General features: G+C 35.1%; 1 protein-coding gene across 2 annotated transcripts in view; it reads left to right on the top strand.

Annotated features, from left to right (window-relative positions):
• Nucleotides 1-21,273, top strand: part of LOC100350425 (bifunctional heparan sulfate N-deacetylase/N-sulfotransferase 3) — a 186,251-nt gene that overhangs the window by 66,490 nt on the left and 98,488 nt on the right. For both annotated transcript variants that reach the window (XM_051820057.2, XM_051820058.2), the window contains exons 3-4: nucleotides 1,042-1,129; nucleotides 6,726-6,880. In XM_051820057.2, the coding sequence (XP_051676017.1) occupies nucleotides 1,042-1,129; nucleotides 6,726-6,880 (243 nt within the window). The remainder of the gene's footprint in view (nucleotides 1-1,041; nucleotides 1,130-6,725; nucleotides 6,881-21,273) is intronic.

Genomic DNA, 21,273 nt, shown 5'->3' with positions numbered 1-21,273 from the left:
TCCTCAGTTTCTTTACATGAGAACTAAGATCTTATACAAACTTGTGCTATTTTCTATCTAATGGAGTTAGGCACTCAGCTGCTTTAGTGTCTGTGTGCACCTGTGTGTGTAAGACAAAGAAGGAATAAGAATTGCAATTTAGAGGTCAGCATTGTAGAGCAGTGGGTTAGGCCTCTACCTAAAATGCTGCTATCCCATATCAGAGTGCCAGTGTGAGTCCTGGCTTCCAATCCAGCTCCCTGCTAATGCACCTAGGAAGGTGGCAGAAGATGGCCCAAGTGCTTGGGTCCCAGCCACTCACTTGGGAGACACAGATGGAGTTCCTGGCTCCTGGCTTGCACCTGGCCCAGCCTCAGCTGTGTGGCTATTTGGAGAGAGAACCAATGGATGGTGGATGGAGGATATCTCCTCCCTCTCTCTCTCTCAGTAACTCTGCCTCTCAAATAAATTTAAAAAAAATTTAAAAAAATAAGTATTTTGTTTGTGTGCCTGTTTTTTTAAAGGACAAATTAGAGATCTCCTTTATCAAGCCATCTGTGTTTGAGCAACAATCACAACCTTTTGGAAATCAAATTTAAGATTAAAAAGTTTTTACTTTGAAGACCAAAGATGTATCTGAGAAATAACAATCTATTTCTCTCAACATATGTTCTTATATGGCTTCACTTAAAATGAGTATATTTCTTTTGGCAATTGGTGATGTATGTCCCTAAGAGGTAAAAAAAGAGATATATTTTGTGGACCAGATTCTAGTTTCCATGATACACATAAATTAAACTTTACATTTAATTTCCTTTGCCAGATCACACTTTTTCTTGGTTTATTGCAAGCTAAAGGATAAATATATTTATGTGATACAGTTTTCAAAAGTTATCTCTGTATTTTTAAGCTGATAAAAAGATCTACTTTCCATCATGTAATTCTATATTACATGTATATTCTATATTCATGTATAAAAGGAGTGAATTTAGTCTCTGAATGCAAAAAGAAGATATCTTTCTAAAACTTCTCAATGTTTTTTTTTATTATTATTTATTCCAGGCACTGCTTGATACTCAGAATCTTTTGCGTGCACAAATCACAAATTTTACATTCAACCTGGGATTTTCGGGGAAATTTTACCATACAGGTAAGGAAAAGGATATAATTGTTTTCACAAGGCCTCTCTATTTAAAAGTGTACAGTACTCTTGCTCACACTATCCTACATCCCCTTGGTCCCCCCTCCCTTTTCATATTATTCAACTTCATTTAATACATTTTATATAACCTTTATAGAATGTTAATGGTTTGAAAGTTGATGATATTATCTAATGACTTTCTTTTTTATTGAGCTATAATTTACATACATGAATATAAAAGTATACAAATAGTAAGTGTATTGTCAGGTGAATTTTCACAAAGTCGACACAGCTGGGTAATCAGAAGGCAGATTGAGAAAAAAATGCAACCAGAATCTACCTGCCCTACCTCCAACCCCCTGGGTTCACTAGCTCCAAAGAAAACCCGTATCCTAAAAAAAAATAATAATAATAATAATAATATCCTAAAGTCCTTGAGCCTGGGTTTGGCTTGTATATAAAAGACCCCATACAGTATGGGCTTATCTGTATCCACCTTGTTTTCTTCAATATTATTTGGATTTGATAGATTATTGTGTGTTGGTTATAGTTTTTTCATCATCATTGCTGTGTAGTATTTATTTTATTGATTGAACATACTAAAATGTCTTTATCCATTTCATTCAATTTCTTTATTCATTCCATCCCAATGTAGACAATTGGGTTGTCTTCAGTCTTTGGTTTTATTTGTAATATTCCTTTTATGAACTTTTTTATACCTGTCATTTAAAGGACTTAAATATTTTCTGTTGGTTACCTAGTAGCAGTTGAATTGCTAGTTATGTGGCACATTTATGATCAGCTTTAGTAGAAAACACTTGTTTAGAGTAGCTGTAGCCAATTTAGAATCCAAACTGTGTAACTGTTATTACTTTACATTCTTCTTGATATTTTAGGTTTTTCAACTTTTTAAAAAGATTTATTTATTTACTTGATAGGCATAATTACAGACAGAGGGAGAGACAGAGAGATCTTCCATCTGCTGGTTCACTCCTCAGATGGCCACAACGGGGCCACAGGCTGGGCCGATTCAAAGCCAGGAGACAAGAGTTTCTTCCGGGTCTCCCACATGGGTGCAGGGGCCCACGCACTTGGGCCATTCTGTACTGTGTTCCTAGGCCATCAGCATGGAGCTGGATCAGAAGTGGAGTAGCTGGGACCAGTGCCCATATGGGATGCCACTGCTGCAGGTGGATGCCTAACCTACTACACCACAGCACCAGCCCCAGATGTGGGTTAATTTTTAATGTTAGCCCACTGGGTGGGCTTGTAGAGAAATCCTATTATGATTTTCATGTACATTTTTCTGAAGAGTAGTAAATGAGCTTCTTTCATGTTTTTATTGGCTATTTGGATAGCATTGTTTTTAGAAGTATTTGGATTTTTTTTTATTTTAGGATTTCTGCTTTCACTTGTTGATAGTACTGATACTTAGAAATTCTTTGTATGTTCTTAATGAGTCTTTTGTCAATTTCATGTATTACAAACTTTCTTACTCTGTGTGGGTTGTCTTCTCACTTTCTTAATGGTTTTTTTTGATGATAAAAAATGGTAAGGTACTTCAAAAAGTTAGTAGAAACTGAAGTTAAAAGATGCAGAAGTGTTTGAAATCTATGTGTACAAGATGTCAAGTTCGTCGAAATATGTATTGTGAAAAAAACTGCATGGATTTCCAAAAGTTTTGCACCAATATGAACTTATATTTTCCACCAACTTTCTGAAATACCTTCTTAGAGCCTTTAAGAGGTCACAGAAAATTTTAAATGAAACTGATAAGGAAAGAGCAATTGAGAAATGTTTTGAAAAATCAAGATGCAATAAAATTATTAGAACACACTACCATTTACATGAAAATAACAGAGAAGGATCAAGCATTGTGGCACAGTCAATTAAGCCACCACTTTGGATGTCTACATTTCTTATTTGGATGCCAGTTCAACTCGTGTCTCCTCGGCTTCCCATCCAGCTCCCTTCAAATGCTTTTGGGAAGGCAGCTGATGATGGCCCAAGTACTTAGTTCTTGCCACTCAGATAGGAGACCCAAATGGAGTTCTAAGCTCCTGATTTTAGCCTAGGCTATCCCTTGCTGCTGCGGGCATTTCAGAAGTGAACCAGGGAATGAAAGATCTTTCTCTCTCTCTATGACTCGTTAAAATAATTAAATAAAATTTAAAAAAATAGAATGAAATCTACACATCTCTAGATATATTACCATTAACTTATTTTATATCTTAGGAAACTTAAAGAGTAGTTCAGTAACTTGCTTACAGTCATGCAGCTATTAATATAGATAGAGAATATTTATGAAAGGATTTATGATAAATGGTATGAGTGGGCAACTGTTTGAAGAGAATTTGGGAACTGCATAAAAGGAATGAAAGGAGCATTTCCTTTTTCCTGAGCATTTCCTTTTTCCTTTTGCATTTTATATCATTGTTTGTGATCTGTTGAAGTAAGTAAACAAGTAACAAATCTTTTAAATTGAAATATTTAAACAAGTTTATCAAATAGTTCTCTACAATGGAAATGTTTCTATTTAATCTTTAATTTGATGAGGTGGCTATGAATTATCTTGTATGTACTTAATAAATTCCTTCAAGGCTTTAATAAGCTTATCATGATGAGAATCTACCTGTATACCACTAACATCAATGTAATTTCTACATGCACAAAAATAACCTTAATAGAAATTCTGTTTTTAGACAAAATTAATATTGCATTCAGGAATTAATTAATTTTTGTTTTCATGGAAACTATAGAATTAATTAATGTCTGTTTTCATGGAAATTATGGAATCATAACACTTAACTCTAGTGCATTCATATCAATCATTGTGTAATACACTCAATATGTGGAAATATACATCTTCATGTAACTCTGGGTCTCAAATTAAATTTTGTAATTTTAAGAATACCCTTGACATAAAAAGCTCTGAAATCCTCATTCCCCTGAATTACTTAGACCAATATATAAATAAACTTTTTCTGTGGTTATTTTAAGATTTAACAAATGGAAACTTCATAATTATAACTTTGTTTTATGATTGAATACTTACTGTCCTTACTGTAACCTCAAAAATGAAAATAGAATTAGATATATATTCTAAATCCCTTGTTTGTAAGAAAGATCTACTACCTTGGCAGAGACATATTATGTGCTTCTTTTTATCTGCAGAAGTTAAACTTACAACGTCATTAAATCTCACAATGGGAGACTCCAAGAACTTATGGAAGTAGAAGAGTGCCCATAACCTCTTCTTAAATATATCCTAATTTGGGGCTAATTATTGTGGAATATTTGACATCATTTGAAGAAAAGAAAATTGCCATACAAAGGAATCTCCCATGCCAGATCAGGAAATATAGAAAATGTAGTATGTTTGGAGGAAAGAGAGATTTTTCAGAAGAGCCACAGTAGCAAAACCAAGACAACTCAGATTCAGAAAAGAAAACACTGTTGGCAACTAAATTTTGGAGATTTTTTGTTTGTTTGTTTTGGTATATTATTGAATGCTAGAGAATGACTCCAGCCAGCCCCACCCTTCCTTCCTATGTCTGAAAGATCTCATCAGGTTTTTGTTTGATTGTTTGTTTGTTTAACTTGGGCAACTCCCAGAACTCAGAATAATACAGTATCCTCTCTCTAAACCAGGGAAAGTAGAGCAGAGGAAGAAGTGAAGGCTAACATTTGAAGTCTTCTTATCTGTGTATAATAAAAATGTTTCCACAAAATTATAGCCAGTATTGTCCAAGACCAGTAAAACCACTTTTCAGTGAGAACACATATAGAATTTATTACTGAATCTTTCAAGATTTAGATACTATAAAATTCTTCTCCTTTCTGAGTAAGAGTAATTTCTTTTTACTACTACAAATTCTATCTTCTTCACCCTGTCTTGAAGGGAAGGAGAAAGGTATCACTGTCATGACTCTTCAGGAGAGAACTTCATTTTGATTTGTTGTAATTTATTAAGGGTTTATGCATTTATGTGAGAAATGAATAAAATAAAAATCATCACTCTCTTTTAGTGGGTAGTCACCATATTCAAGGTATGCACTTTTCATGTACCATTTTTTTGAGTCTTAGGAGTTTTCTAGATAAGAGCATAGAAACTGAGAGAAGCTCAAGGTGAAATACCTAGTTAATTGTTAAAAAAAAAAAAAAGTCAGATCCCAGTTCTTTGCATTTAAAATATTGGATTTTTATTTTTAATTGGAAATTTTTTGTTAGGGAAGTTTAGTGACAGTATTTCCCTTATCTTTCTTTGGGCTTTTTGGATTCTCATATTACCCCAAATCACTGAAAACCAATAATATCAGTAAATTTTATGACTGAATTAATTAACAATGTAAAGATCAATTTTATATTGAATTAGTAAATGTTTATCTCATTTCTAGACTCAACATTTGGTTAGTGAATGATAATTAAAGGCCTTAAATTTTGAGTTGCTAAATCTGAGTCAGATTCAGTTTCTGCATTCAGGTTCTATTCCAAGCTTGTCAATGATTTGGGACCAGATACTTCTCTCCAAAATATCAACTTCTTTATCTGTAAAAGGAGGTTAGTGGTGGCCCTCACCTCATGGATTGTGAGGTTTAATTGAGATGATTCTTGTAAAACACTTAACACAAAGTCTGACACAAGATAAACTCACAATCAGTGATGGTTTGTAATATTAGAATAGGAAAATCACAGAGGCAAGTTATTTTAATAGGTACATAGAAGTAAATTTTAAGCTGTAATAACTGTATAAATGAGTGTGGCATAGTTTTGTAATAACTTAAGAAAGGACACTCCAAACAAAAAATTTGACTTCTCTTTCCCCTCTCTTTGTCTGATTTCAACAAGGGTGGGCAAAGGAGGGGAATGTAGGAGGCCAGGATAATCCATTCATGAAAGCAACAGATCTCTTAGTATAATTACTTCTGATGTAAAGCATCCCCAAAGTAAGATTAAGGAAATCAGATGAGACAGAGCTATAAAGAAAAAAAAAAAGAAAGAAAGACATACAGTTATGCCTACCATGAATTGAGATAAATCTGTCAGATGGGAAAATGTTACAGTTCCAATCTTGCATGATTCAAATGTTTGAATATTTGAATCACAGATTTTTGTCATGATATTCAGAAGAGAACAACAAATGTCTGAACTATCTTTCTAAAGAACCCAACATTTGTTATTCTGTCCTGATAAATAAACTTTGAGCAAAGGACAACTAGAACAATCAAGGAGAGATGATGGGAAAGATGCAAGAGAACAAAGGAGTTATAGGTGACAGGGAATAGAGATTAAAAACATTAAGAAATTTTCATAGGAAATCTTAGCTCACCTTACCCACTCTCACATTTCAAAGGAAGTAGAAATCAGTAATGAACTGACTACTGGGAAACCCCAAGAGACTTCTGCCTGTTTTTAATTTGAGAAAATAAAACTTCAACAAGTTAATATGGAGTCCTGAATTCATACAAAATGTAAAGTGGCATCTTCTAAATTAATATATAGAGGTAGATGTAGATAGATGATAGATAGATATAGATAGACAAACAGGTAGACAGAGAGATCAATACAATTGGAATTAATTGAATAATCTTTTTCCTCCCTAAAGGAACTGAAGAGGAAGATGAAGGAGATGACTGTCTGTTGGGGTCTGTTGATGAATTCTGGTGGTTTCCTCATATGTGGAGCCATATGCAGCCCCATCTCTTCCATAACGAGTCATCTTTGGTGGAACAGATGATTCTCAACAAAAAATTTGCCTTAGTAAGTAATTCACTTAGACTATTGCATTGAACTCATGTCTGCTAATCAGAGAAAGGACAAGACATTTATGCTGGAACCTTTCTGAGGCTTTTGGCATCTTGGCCCTTATAAAGGAGCATTTCTATGTGATCATTAATATCTTGATATCTTGTCAATATATGTCTCCTGAGTTGGTGTTAGATGTTCAGCACTGTACTTAATGCTTTGAGGAATCCAATTTAAAAGAGACTTCGCAAGTCATTAACAAGAATAAGTTACATGACATTATGACCAGAGTTCCTAAAACATGGCTCCCACCCAGAGGCATTTTCTGCTACAGAATGGAGGCCGAAATTTTTAACATTTATCCAATCAATCCCTATGGTCAAAAGCCCACAGTTCAAAGAAATGTGTCATTAGAAATGGCCAGAGACATATTCTTATGGAAATTGGATTTCAGATATACCCTGAATAAGAATAAAATTTAGGTATCAAGATGATTTGGAGTAAAAGGAGCCTGAGGGAAAAGACCAGGTAAGAGCCCATAATGTGGGTACAGTGTAATAATGATTCAATCTAAGAAAGTGATGGGAATAGAAAGAAAAACATTTAAAAGATGCTTCAAATGTACATATTATATGGATTGAACATTTGCTTGGCTGAAACAAGGTACACTGCTTCATAGTGAAGGGTTTATTACTTGGATCAGGGAAATTTACAATAAAAAATAAGTATGTTGTAAGAGGAAATTTTGTTATCAAAGAACGTAGTGACAACCACTTCTGTGGTATTCTCCATCAACTGCTAGAGCTGAGGAGGTTAAACAGTTAATCCTCATGATACCTAACTCAAACTTAGACAATAAAGGGTTATGATTTATAAACTGGTATTTTGTAGTGGGGATATAATAGATGGCAACCATAGTTGTTATGCTCATTGTATTTAGTACATAAAACTGCCATTTTCAATTTTTTCCTAGTCTTCCCAGATATTGGAGTAACTGATAAATAACCATAATTTTTAATTATAAAAGCTTATTTTTCACTACAATGACATTTGGCTAAAGTGTATTTTATAGAGTTTCTGAATATATGTTAATTTCATACTTATCATTAAGGCATTTGGGTTCCAAAACTTTACTGTTGCTAAATTTAAAAATGCAGTGAGAGAAGATCAAGGCTTTCAGTTTTTATTCTATATTTATTTTATATATGATTTATCATAATATCCACAACAATATGAATTATAGATATATTTATTCTCCATTTATAAGTGAGGAAACTGAGATTCGGATAAATATAGGGCTCATTCATGATTATAAAGCTTAGTAGTGGAAATATTACGATCAGAAACCTAGGTCTTTTAATACTGCATAAATTATGTCAGCCAGGTTTCCTCACTAGTCCACAAACTTGATCAAAAGGTATAAGTCTACATTTCTTTTCTGCCTGCTACCCCAAGGGAGGATTTAGCCATCCTGGTAATATAAGGAAAAAAATTGGAGAATTTGAAGTAGAACTCACAGGGCAACCTTTCCCTTGTGTCCCTTAAAATTCACTCTTACAGATAGTCTCAAAGATGTTGGAAAGGAAGACAACAACTGAATCTTAGAAGCTTCATGACCAAATAGCATTTATCAGGTATAGTCAGATGAGCACAAGTCACTTTATTTTAATGGAAACTATTCTGGATGAAATCCTGCCTCAGCCATCTACTTTGGAATAAGCAAATAATTAACATATGTAATATTGTGTTTTTAAATTGGGCTACATTCTACTTATATCCTACAGAGCTGAGAGGGTTTTTTTTTTTTTTTTTTAAGATTAATTTTATTTATTTGAAAGACAGAGTTACAGAGAGAGGCAGAGACAAAGAGAGAGGTCTTCCATCCACTGGTTTACTCTCCAGATGGCCGCAATGGCCGGAGCAGCGCCCATTCAAAAGCAGGAGCCAGGAGCTTCTGCTGGGTCTCCCACGTGGTGCAGGGGTCCAAGGACTTGGGCCATGATCTACTGCTTTCCTAGGCCATAGCAGAGAGCTGGTTTGGAAGAGGAGCAACCAGGACTAGAACCGGCGCCTATATGGGATGCCAGCGCTTCAGACCAGGGCTTTAACCCACTGCGCCACAGTGCCGGCCCCCAGTGCTGAGATTTTAAAGTGGACATGGGTGCTTCCCAAAGAAGGAAATGAGTCTTTAGCCAAGAATAGAGGAAATGAATAGAAGCACTTAAAATAGCCTTCCAACTTAGAGAATCTGAGACTGTGATCCACAATTCTTTTGTTGGGCCTTGTCTGTCACCATTTAAGCCAAACACCTGTGATTTTCATTGAGTTTTAGCAAATACATCCTATCTATTTTTCTTTTGCATAATTGGACAGTTCTGACCCACAATGGAATTAGATGTTCATTTTAATTTAGTTTTGAAAGCTCTAATAGTTTATTATGGAAGCAAATCCTTTAAGCAAACTTTCATTTCATGATTACAGCTATCAGGCAATGCAGCTTTAGAGGGAGATTAGAAAAAAAATTGGGTTTCAAAACATTGTCTAATTCAGGTATTAAACTAAATTTTCAACAGGGAATTTTTTTAAGGTACCAATTCTGAAGCAGATTAACTAAAAACATAAATCACTGGCCTATAACACAGCTTCAAATACCCATTTTACAGATATAAAACTATGATAAAATATTTAAAGACCAAAATAACATAGTACTTAAATCTCAAAAAAATTATGAGTAGTATATATGCTCAATTGAAAAATAGACCTAAATTTTAGCAAATGGTAGTACTGTGATTTTTAATAATGAAATAATTAGTAGTAGATATGTTTATCATAGAATTGTTTGCCAATATCAGGTGATACTTAACATCATTATAGACAATACTATTAAAGTTAATAATGCTAGAATAGACCTCCTAAACACATTAAAATCTTACTGTGTATCGCGCTTTTGAATACATTACCGTAAGTCTTTCAAATAGTACCTATTTTCCGTCTCTTTTTCAAATTCAGCAGAACCTGTTAATTTACATTATTGGAATGTCTGTTGTCAGTTACTCAACTTTTCTGATTAGTGAGCATGTTAAGCTTTCCAATACAAAAATAAAGATTATAGCATCAAAATATAATTTAAAATACATTGAAAGACTTGCTGCCTCTTATGATAATTTTTTAATTAGTTTGCTTGCCAACTAGAGAATTAATAAATTGTATTATTTTTAGTGAAGCACTTTATGGAGAGGCACACCAGGTTTTCATTTGATTGATCTTGAACTCAAAGTATAACTGTAGTAGCCATAATAAAAACCTGGAGTTCCATTCAGGATGCAGAGTTCCCTGAGCTGGTAGACTGCTTCTAGAGCTGCACAGTTTAAGAAAAATACTCACCATTATTCAGAGCAGGGTGACCAATATGGTGAAATCTATAATTTACTTCATAAAATGAATGGTTGAAGAACTTGAAAAGGACAGAAGACAGAATGGAAGGCTAAGAGGTGTGTGAGTACTATCATGGATAATATTAAATCTAAGCATACCCACACGGCCATATCATTTATTACAATGTTGAAATCTGACATAACTATACTCCTATCTCCACTATTACCTTAGACCCTCTCTCAGATGGTCTCAAACCTCCCAACTATCAGGTAAATAAGCCTGGCCTAGAAAGAATCCCATCTGGTGGAAGTTCTGGTTGGTCATTGGCATGGCATGCTGATTGTTAAATATATGGAAATTCACTCCTGAATATGAGAAATAAATTTATAATTTAGAAAGGACTGGAATCTGTGTACTCATAAAGGAACTCATGAAAAGATACATTCCAATACATTTAAGAAGCAGAATTCTACTCTAGGTAAGTATGTGTACAGAATGGTGCTACATCTACTAGGTCCTCAATAAATATTTGTTAGATGAAAATGTAAATAAGTATGTCTATAGCCTTAAGATTCTATCTTTACTATCATAAAATGTAGCTCTGATTATTAGTTCAGTATGGTTAAGTCTAACACATAAGCAGAAGCCTTGAAAAGATAGTGCTGGTGCTATGGTATAGAAGGTTAAGCCTCCACCTGTGGCACTAGAATCCCATATGGGTGCTGATTTGAGTCCCAGCTGATCCACTTCTGATCCAGCTCACTACTAATGCTCCTGGGAAAGCTGTAGAAGATGGCACAAGTCCTTGGGCCCTTGTACCCACATGGGAGACCTGGAAGAAGCTCCTGGCCCTGGTTTTAGCCTAGCCCAGCCACAGCCATTGTAGCCATTTGGGGAGTGAACCAGTGGATGGAAGATCTCTTTCTCCAACTCCTTCTCTCTCTGTATCTCTGTATTTCAAATAAATGAGTAAATCTTGGGGAAAAAAAAGAAATAAAAATACTGTGTTACTCACTGTTTCAAAGAAAAGGATTCATGTCACACCATGAAGTTACATGGGGACTTACCAAGGTTGGACAGAAGGCAGAGGGAGCAAGGACAAAATTAATGGCAGTAGTGTTGCATTAGTCAGCTTTTTGTCTCTACAATGAAATACATGGGAAAACTAACTTTATAAAGAGAAAAGTTTATGTAGCTCCCAGTTTGAGAAGTTCAGATCCAAAATCAGATGGCTCTACTAGCTTGGTCTCTGATGACGGCAGCAATGGTGTAATGTGGAGCTCAAGCAGAGGAAGGATCCCATGGCAGGCCAAGAAAGAGTGTGTGTATGTGTTTGGACCCCACTCAAGTTTCGTAACCAACTCTCTCAGAATTATCTTCTGGGGGCACACCTCCAGTGACCTTAAGACTTACCACTCAGCTCCACATGGAATAACCATAATTGGATGAACTTTTCTTCCTCTTTATACTTTAATGTATGATTTGGGGGTTAAACATCAGCATTGTATTTGAGAGCCAAATCCTGTTCAAACCTCAGCAAGCTTATTTATCATGTCGTATGGAGTAAAGGTGATACAAGACAAAGTAAGAAAGCTTAGGAGTGAGTACTTTGAATAATTTCAGATATAGGGGCTGGCTCTGGCCTACTGACACTTAAAATGAAGTGATTAAAACAATGGGATAGCTGGCACCGCGGCTCAATGGGCTAATCCTCCACCTGCGGCGCCGGCACACCTGGTTCTAGTCCCAGTTGGGGCGCTGGATTCTGTCCTGGTTGCTCCTCTTTCAGTCCAGCTCTCTGCTGTGGCCCGGGAGGGCAGTGGAGGACGGCCCAAATCCTTGGGCCCTGCACCCACATGGGAGACCAGGAGAAGCACCTGGCTCCTGGCTTCGGATCAGCGCGGTGCGCCAGCTGCAGCGCACCAGGCCCCAGCGGCCATTGGAGGGTGAACCAACAGAAAAAGGAGGACCTTTCTCTCTGTCTCTCTCACTGTCCACTCTGCCTGTTCTAAAAAAAAAAAAAAAAGTGGGATAGTTACTCATGATATGAATTTCTGATAAAGGAGCTTTGAATTTATTGATTTACACTGGGAGAATATGCTCTCAGGTGTTTGCATTGATACCATTAAGAATCGGCTAGCCCTGAGAGTGGTAGGCCCTGGATGTCTGAAATATGAGTACAGAAAATTTAAAAATAAAAGGATGTTAATAAATTTAAATGTCTCTCCAGGTTATGTATCTTGAAGCAGTCTATAAATTTCCAAGCCCCCTCATCATTCCAGTTGCCATATTTGTACAATTTCCAACATATTCTCCTTCCCAATATATACTGACCCAGTATGAAAATTGTGGTTCATTGATATGGTTTCACTAGAAAAAAGAAGCATAATTTTTTTCATAGGCACCTTACACTAATTAATGTAGCCAAAGATCACATTTTATATATATATATATATATATATATATATATATATTTGACAGGCAGAGTGGACAGTGAGAGAGAGAGACAGAGAGAAAGGTCTTCCTTTTCCGTTGGTTCACCCCGCAATAGCTGCTGCGGCCGGCGTACCGCGCTGATCCGAAGCCGGGAGTCAGGTGCTTCTGCTGGTCTCCCATGCGGGTGCAGGGCCCAAGCACTTAGGTCATCCTCCACTGCCTTCCCGGGCCACAGCAGAGAGCTGGACTGGAAGAGGAGCAACCAGGACAGAATCCGGTGCCCCAGCCAGGACTAGAACCCGGTGTGCCAGCGCCGCAGGCAGAGGATTAGCCTAGTGAGCCATGGCGCTGGCCACACATTAGATTTTTTAAAAGCTTCATGTCATACTTTCATTTGCCAGACCTTTTATCTGTGAGCTGTTTATTAGGCCTTCAGGTATTTATTTTTGTCCAATAGTTTTTAACTGACTGTTAGTCTTTAAATTACAGTTGTCCCTGTAAAATATCATTTATGTTTTATGTGCAGTGTATATCAACATCCTGCTCAAGGTTGATTTTGTTATTTAACTTGCTTTGTGTCTTTCCACATTTTCTATAAATCCTAGATTTTATAAATCTGGCTTTTACATCTTCATCAAATTGTTGGTAAAGTTGAATAAAATAATCTTAGAGTTAAAGAATTGTGACAGAGCCATAGAACCTGCATCCCAACTTAACATTTGACCAATAACCACTTTTATTTCAGAAGAGTGGGCAAATCCAATGTAAATCTATTTAATTTTAATAATATCCTTATGTATTATACAAAGTTTGTGAAAGATCTTGCCAAAATCAAGCATTGAGATCCATGGGGCATTTTTTTGTTACCAGTTTAGAAGTTTCATTTGAAAGGCAATTAGATAGTAAAGTATTAAACATAATAGTTTCTCATAGTTATCACTTTCTTCTTTATTATTTCTTAATAACTTGTTCAGTTATCCCTTCTGTGATTTCATAGGGTTGATATTAAACACATTGATCTACAGTTTCTAAAATGTTATCATCTCCTTTTTCGTAAAGTTTAGCATATTTTCAACTATTGTTTTCTTCTTCTCTATGATTACTAAAAGTATTTGCACATCAAATGTATGAGTTTGATTTTTTAATGTAACAGAAGATGTGCTCTTCTCAGTCCAAAAAAAATGAAATAGTTTAGTTTATCTTACTGTCTTTTATCTAATTTTGTTTATCTCATAATAAATATTCTGGAAATTATGCTGTTTGATAAAGGAGGTAGAAGCAAAGTAAATATTGGTAGAAGGAAAGTAAACGTATTTCTACATTTTTACTCTACCAACATGTAAACTATTTCAGACTTCTTCCCCTTTTACCAGTTGCGAATGTGATATAATACTCCTTGCTTATCTTTCGCTGATCAAGTCCATTTTAAATTACCAATTTGTGAAAAACAAATTACTCTGAGATTTAGCTTCTTTGGCATTATTCTTACAACTTTTTAAAACCGCTTGCTTTGTTGGTTTTTGTCCTTGGTTATGTGCATTTCCTTTCATCTCTTCTATGTGTTTAAACCTTTGAATATGAGAGCTCCAAGCTGAACCTTTGTTATGTGTCTGGAACATTTACGAATTTAATAAATTTATTAGTTCTCTTATTAATCTTCTTTAATTCTCATCACAACCTTCCTGCTGTCATCTCAACCTTAACAGAGGATGAAGCTAATACTTGGAGGGATTAATTGCCCCAAATCACACAGCTAATTCATAGACCTGTCACTAAATTCAAAGTTTTCTGTTAATGACTGTGCTAAATAGAAGTTTTCTTTTAGGTTTCAAATACTCATAATTTTCAGAGGAAATTAAATTTTTTGAATTTCCTATCCTTTAGTTTGATTTCTTTGGCATATTCCTACAGTTATTTCACAACTACTTTTCTTTCAGGATTTTAAAAATCTGCTTTCTTAAATGAAGATATCATGTATAATTACTTTCATTATTACACATATTAAGTACTTTGAATTCCCAAGATCACAGTGTCGTCTGCTACCCCAGAGTTAAAGCATTTCCACAAAGAAGGCAGAATCCCAATTCTTTAGAATGGGACTGGAGACAAGCAAATTGGAAGAGAACTGATAAACTGAATTTCTACTGAAGTAATAGAAGAAGACGAAATAAAGGCCAATTTTAACTAAATTAATAGTAGTGAGAGTATAAAGGAGAGGTATGTGAACACTATTTCTGAGATAGAATAAATAGAGATTTTAATTGGATGGATGATGAGGAAGTGAAAAGGAATTAGAAGTCAAAAATAACATCCAGGCTTGAGCCTCCCACTTCTCTACTTTTGAGTACTTAAACATTTCCAAGTATGTGCTGCTGCTTTTTCTTGGGAAGTTCTACATTTCAGTTACTTATGGGTACTCCCCTTCCACCCACACTACAGTGATTCAGAATTTCTTCTCACCTTAGGAACTTAGAATCTTTTGTGTGTGTGTGTGTGTGTGTGTGTGTGTGTATTTCTTTCCAGATACCTTATTTCTCATTTGTTTGGGAAGGTTTCATACTCTATAACAAGGCAGAGATGGTTGAAAAGTATTCCTCAAATTGTTTCCCTTTTTCTCTAACAGAAATGCAAGATTTCTTCTCCAGCACATATAAATGGTAATTTAAACTGGTTTCATAAAAAGAAAGATAAATTTAGAAAATGTACTACATGAAAATAGTCTCTCACTGTCCAAATGTATGTGGACACAAAGTGAACTAAAGCCTTTTATATATCATCCTAGATACTTACTGGTGGGCCGGGGCCAGATGTGAGCATGAGGCCCCAGGCCGGGGCCGGGGCGGACGGGGTGTGTGTCTTTTTTCTGGATCAATACATGTTGCTCCTGAATTTTGTTTTATCTGTCTTTTTACAAATTACATTTACTTAAAACTGAGGGAGAACTTCTTTTTCTGAGAAGCAGTTATAAACATAGCAGAGGGTGAACTGGCAGCAGAAGAAAAAATAAGAGTAAATCCATTCAAGTGCAAGCCTTGGGTCTGCTTTGACATTTTCTTTTCTTGTCCTCCATGTTCTCCATCATCCAACAATTTCTGTCACTTTTTCCTTTGCACAATCTCCTGCTCCTTTTCAGAATTTCCAGTCCCCACTACACTTGCATCTCACACCTGAGTCACTGCAGCAACCTCCAAACAATTCTGTTTGCCCATTCTTCCCTTCACTTATTCTCGGATCATGAACATTGTGAAACTCAAAATTCTATGATTCTGCACTTCTGTATGTAACAGAAACTTGCATTTCCATTAGAGAAATTCTTCACTCTTCTGAGGAAATACAGGAAGAGAAATTGTTGAGTTCCAGATACTTACCAGATTATTGTGCTGGCCCTTTCTATGCATCCTTAATTAATACCCACAGTCATCTGTAGTCTGATATATCCTCTTGAGCGGATATGCTTTTCCAAGATCACACAACTAGTGAAATCTGGAGAGAGGATTTTACCCTTGGGTCTGTTAATTCCAAAGTCCATGCAACCATTAATTGTTATAATTTAAAGGGGTCATGCTATTTGATACTGTTATTGATGGCTATTATACAAACCTAATAATCAGAATGTAAAGGGCTATATTTTGAAAACAAATTTGGAGTATTAAAATATTACTTTTTGCAATGTTTTTCTCTTGAATATCTGCTTAAATGATTCACATAATATCTTAAATTTATGCACCTATCACCACAAGTATTGCTGTCTTGGTGACTGTTCTACATACCATAAATTTTTTGGAGGCAGAAGTGATGGGGAAAGGATTTTGAATTTGCCTTTGCTTTCTTGTCTTGCTTTTTGTTCTTTCAAAAAGAAAGAGGATAATTTGAACTGAATAAAAGCAAATTAAGTGATATTCAACAACTTTCTAATTTTATGTTTTTGATTCTCTACAACTCTATGAAATATTAGTTCTCTTGTCCTTACTTGGCAAGCGAAGGAGTTGAGGCTTGGTGTAGTTGAATAACCTATCCAGTATCCTCTGAGCAATGAAGAGCTGCACTGAGGTAGAGTGCAAGACTCTGAAAACTAAGCTCTATTCATAATGCTGTATTGCTCCCTTTCCCCAAGATTCCTGGTACACTGATAACTTCATTATCGTGAGTCTGCCCTTTTTTGGCTCTGGGAAGAACAAGATTCTTTTCTCACTATACAGTTAATTAAACGCTACATACACTCTTTTCCAGAGTCAAGTAACTTCAGAATAAAGGTCACACTTCTGTGTTGCGAATTATTACAATGTCATTCTATTTCACAACATCAAAACATCTCATTTTTAATACTCATAATAATGAATTGTAGGAATACATTTTGTTATCCAAGCATATATGACAAAGTATATCTCTTTCCTGTGGCTCCTGGATCCCTAGGAAAAGCACCGATCTGGAAAGCTAACCTAACCATCAGAATTGTAGTTTTTAAAAACTAGGGTTTCCTTACTTAGGCTTAATTGATTGAATCAGCACCCATGTGAATTAATGCAAACTAATTCTCTCCAACCCACAGGATAGACTAGTATTATCTGTCTCAAAGATACCAACACTAATTACGTGGTTGGGCTTTCTGGCCAAATGCATCCTGAGTGATCTTGTTAACATAAACTTACATACACTACCACTGGCCATTATGAATAACAAAGATACTCCTGTCACTCCAGAAATTTGGAGAAGTTAGGGGTTATCTCTCAGAAACCAGGGACGTTAAATAGCAGCCAAAGTCTTTACTATAGGACAACTGCCAATAGAGGATAATCTTAAACCCTTAAACCCAATCTATTAAAAACAATATATTTATCACAACAGATTTTCACAAGTCATTTGGCAAACAGAAATTTTTATTATGAATTAAAGAGCATCATGTAGAAAACTAGAGAGATATCTAGTGGCCAAATGTATAAATGTTATCCAAGTATATGGGAATGATCTATCAAATTATTTTAGGAGGTTATTACTTAAATATCAGAAAAATCAAGTATATTAGTTTAACATTAGACTATTGATTAAAAATCATGCATTTATATTTAGCATTTAAATAGAAAAATTTCTAAAACCACAAAAGATTATTTAAAGAAACAAAATTTTAAATTAAATCATAGAGACTATTTGCATGCTTTTATATTGCAATTGAGAAGAAAAATCAGATTCCTACACTATTATATCTTTTAGTATTTTTCATTTCAAACTTTATGAGAGATAACATCATATATCAGAAATTAATTTTAATATTTAAAATGTGAACATGTGGTACCACATCTCCAACTTATAGACATATCCTGACATGCCTAATTTTGTTCTAGATTAAGAAGAATTTAATTTCATTGAAATAGTAACTTTATATAAAATTAGCTACCTTGTCAATAGTTACTACAGACTTCCCCTTAAGGAAAGTCCAATATGGGAAGCAGTCCACACAGTAGACTTTTAGAATGATATTTGCTGTAAATAACACTTTGACCTCAGAATCAACCCTTAAGGCTTCCTGGTCTGGCTGAAAGGCCTGTGAGAGCATTTCAGGCATGGAAAGCCAAGACTCTGTGGGAAAAAATATCCTACACGAAGGATCTCTGTGAGACCTCAGTGGAAAAAAAAGGGCCATCAAAGAAGGATGTACTTTTCTCTGAAGGGAGGAGAGAACATTATGGCTGTGTCCAAATACTGATGGAGTCTATGGTCACAAAAGGCTTCCATAGCCTTGGCAGCCCATGGCAAGAACCTCAGGTGATCACTGACGTCATAAATAAGAGTGTTAATTGTTAAAGGAACAACAGAAGTCACTGTGCACTTACTCTCCATGTAGGACCTCTGTCCTTAATGAGTTGTATTATGAGAATTGACTACAAATCCTGTTCTCTAACTGAACTCTATATGTTGTGTGTGTGGGTGGGTGAAAACCGTTGAAATCTGTGCTTAACCTGGAGTTGGTCCTCTCTATATACAATCAAACTAAAAATGAACCATAATGAAGAAGGGGATGGGAAAGGGAGAGGGAGGTGGGATGGGAGTCAGGGTGGGAGAGTGGGTATGGAGGAAAAACCACTATATTCCTAAAGTTGTACCTATGAAAAATACATTCATTAAATAAAAACTTAAAAAAAAAACTTCCCCTTGATCATAGCTTGTGTAATAGGACTCTATCCCCAGGTGCCAGAGACCCTACTAGTTCTCATAAACTGAAATTTTTTACGACAGGAAAACAGATAATTTTGACAAGTTTTAAAATGAATATTCAAGGAAATAGTTTCATAAATTGATTTTTTCCTATTTTTAAATATATATATGTGATTATGTGTGTGTGCCTTTTATATTAAAAGGTTTTAATTTCATTTTCCTAAGATGTTCCAATCATCTGGGAAATGTATTCTTTTATTTAGGATATAGTATCTCTAGTGGTCACAGTTCTTAAGGAAGTCATTTTAAAAATCAAAAGCAAAAAGAATTTTTTTCTAGGGGCCAATGGTTGAGATATCATTTGGTACCCCCACATCCCATACTGAATTGCCTGGATTGGAGTCCTAGCTCCACTCCTGATTCCACTTTCCAGCTACTGAGCACCCTGGGAGGCAGCAAGTGATAGCTCAAGTAATTAGGTCTCTGCCACCTATGTGGATGACACAGATTGAGTTATGAGCTCTTGGCTTGAGACTGGTCCATCCATGTTAGTTGTGGGCATTTGGGAGTGGACCAGTGGATGGAAAGCATCTCTCTCCTTTCTCTGTCTCTGTCTCTCTCTCTCTCTCTCTCTCTCTCTCACACACACACACACACAAATAAATTAGATAAGTAAATGTAAAAATTAATTTTTCTGGAAACAACTCCAAAATATACCATTAAATTTAGATGGAAGTTTTGTACTAACCCTATGTAAACTCTCACTACTATGAGATCTTTAACCAAAGCATGAGCTTTGATATACTGAGGAAACAAAATGTTCCAACCAAAATGAACTGCAGGGAAGCATTTAGAAGTGTTTCAAATTATGTTGTAATGAAGTTTTAGATTTTTTCTGTAGAGTGCAAAATGTCTGTTTCATTTCCTATTATTGTGGGTTATTTTAATTACATTAGTTTGCATACTTGCTAATCTGTGAAATATGGTAATAAGCAATGGATCTTTTAGTCATTAATGGAAATTAAAAAGGTTCTTCTGTTTAGAAAGATTGAAACAAAGACAAACATTAAAAGTAAAGTACCATTCTTAATTACTAGCAAAGGTTTAAATAAAGAAATATTATCAAAGATAGTACTGAATAATGGTTTCTTCAGTAATGAAGTTAATTATGTTTCTCAATTACCTGAAGTTTGATTGTTTTTCTTTTTTTCCTTAATTTTTGGGGGAATTTTTCTAAGAACAACAGCACCATTTTTTTCCTCAATAAAATTACATTATCTTCATATTCTTTATTGGGATGTGTAATTTAGGAAAATCTTAATTTTTAATATTCTGTAAATTAAATATATAAATTGATAACAACAAATAAATATGTCTGTTTTGTACTGGAATCTTAGCTCTAGCCTCAAAAGTGTTTTAAAATGCTTGTATAAATATTAAAATTTCCTTTTGAGTTACTATGTGTCCATTCTTCAGATGAAATGACAGTTTGAGATAATTGAGAAAGTGCTCATCAGAATGAGAGCTAGATGGTCAGAATCACTTTCCATACTTGTTCACTAATATTTGTCAGGCTCTTGCTATTGGCAAGACATCGGATGTATAGCAGTAGTAAAACAGCACTCAGACTTGGCAGAGTTTGCTGCTTAATGTGGAACAGATACATTAAGTAAATAATTATGCAAATAAATATTTGCAAACTGCTGAAAAATGAATGAAAACTACTAAGAGAAGGCCTAATGAACACTTCATTTACATTGGGACTTGTGGGAAAAAGCACCTCTTAAGAGATATATATATATATATGCACATATATATATATATAATCTAAAAGGAAGGGTCAGATTTATCCAGGTGAAGGGTTGGAGTAGGACCATTCATGGCTGAAAAAACCACATATAAGGGGATACTGCTGTGGAGAAGCATTTGGTGAGTTTCAGGAAATAGTTAATGTGACTATAATATTATGAATGGTGGAGGGCGATGCAAAATGAGGGTAGAGAAGCAAGGATTATATGATGCAGAGCTTGTGATTATGTGAAGAATTTTGTAATTTTAGTCAAGAGGAAACCATGGGAAGATTTTGAGTGGGAAGTCACATGATGATTTTATGTCATTTAAATGTATATTTGGCTCCTCTGTAGGATACAGATTGAAAGGAGGCAAGAGAGGAAATGGGTAGAATATTAGGAGCCTATGCCAGAAGGCCATTGGATAAGATATGGATTGAAATAGCGTGATGATGGTGACATAATTGGAGATAAGTGGATAGATTTAAGATGTATACTGGATGTAGAACTGATAAGACATGATATTGGACAGAATTTGGCAAAGAGTGAGGAAACCAGGAGGCATTAATATTAATATCTGTCTTTTTTGGTACAGCATCAGGCTTGAATTGGTTATTATTTTTTTAAAGATTTATTTATTTATTTATTTATTTGAAG

This window comes from Oryctolagus cuniculus, chromosome 8 (assembly GCF_964237555.1).
Source record: "Oryctolagus cuniculus chromosome 8, mOryCun1.1, whole genome shotgun sequence".
Lineage (NCBI taxonomy): Eukaryota > Metazoa > Chordata > Mammalia > Lagomorpha > Leporidae > Oryctolagus > Oryctolagus cuniculus.
This window is presented reverse-complemented; position numbering and strand designations above follow the sequence as displayed.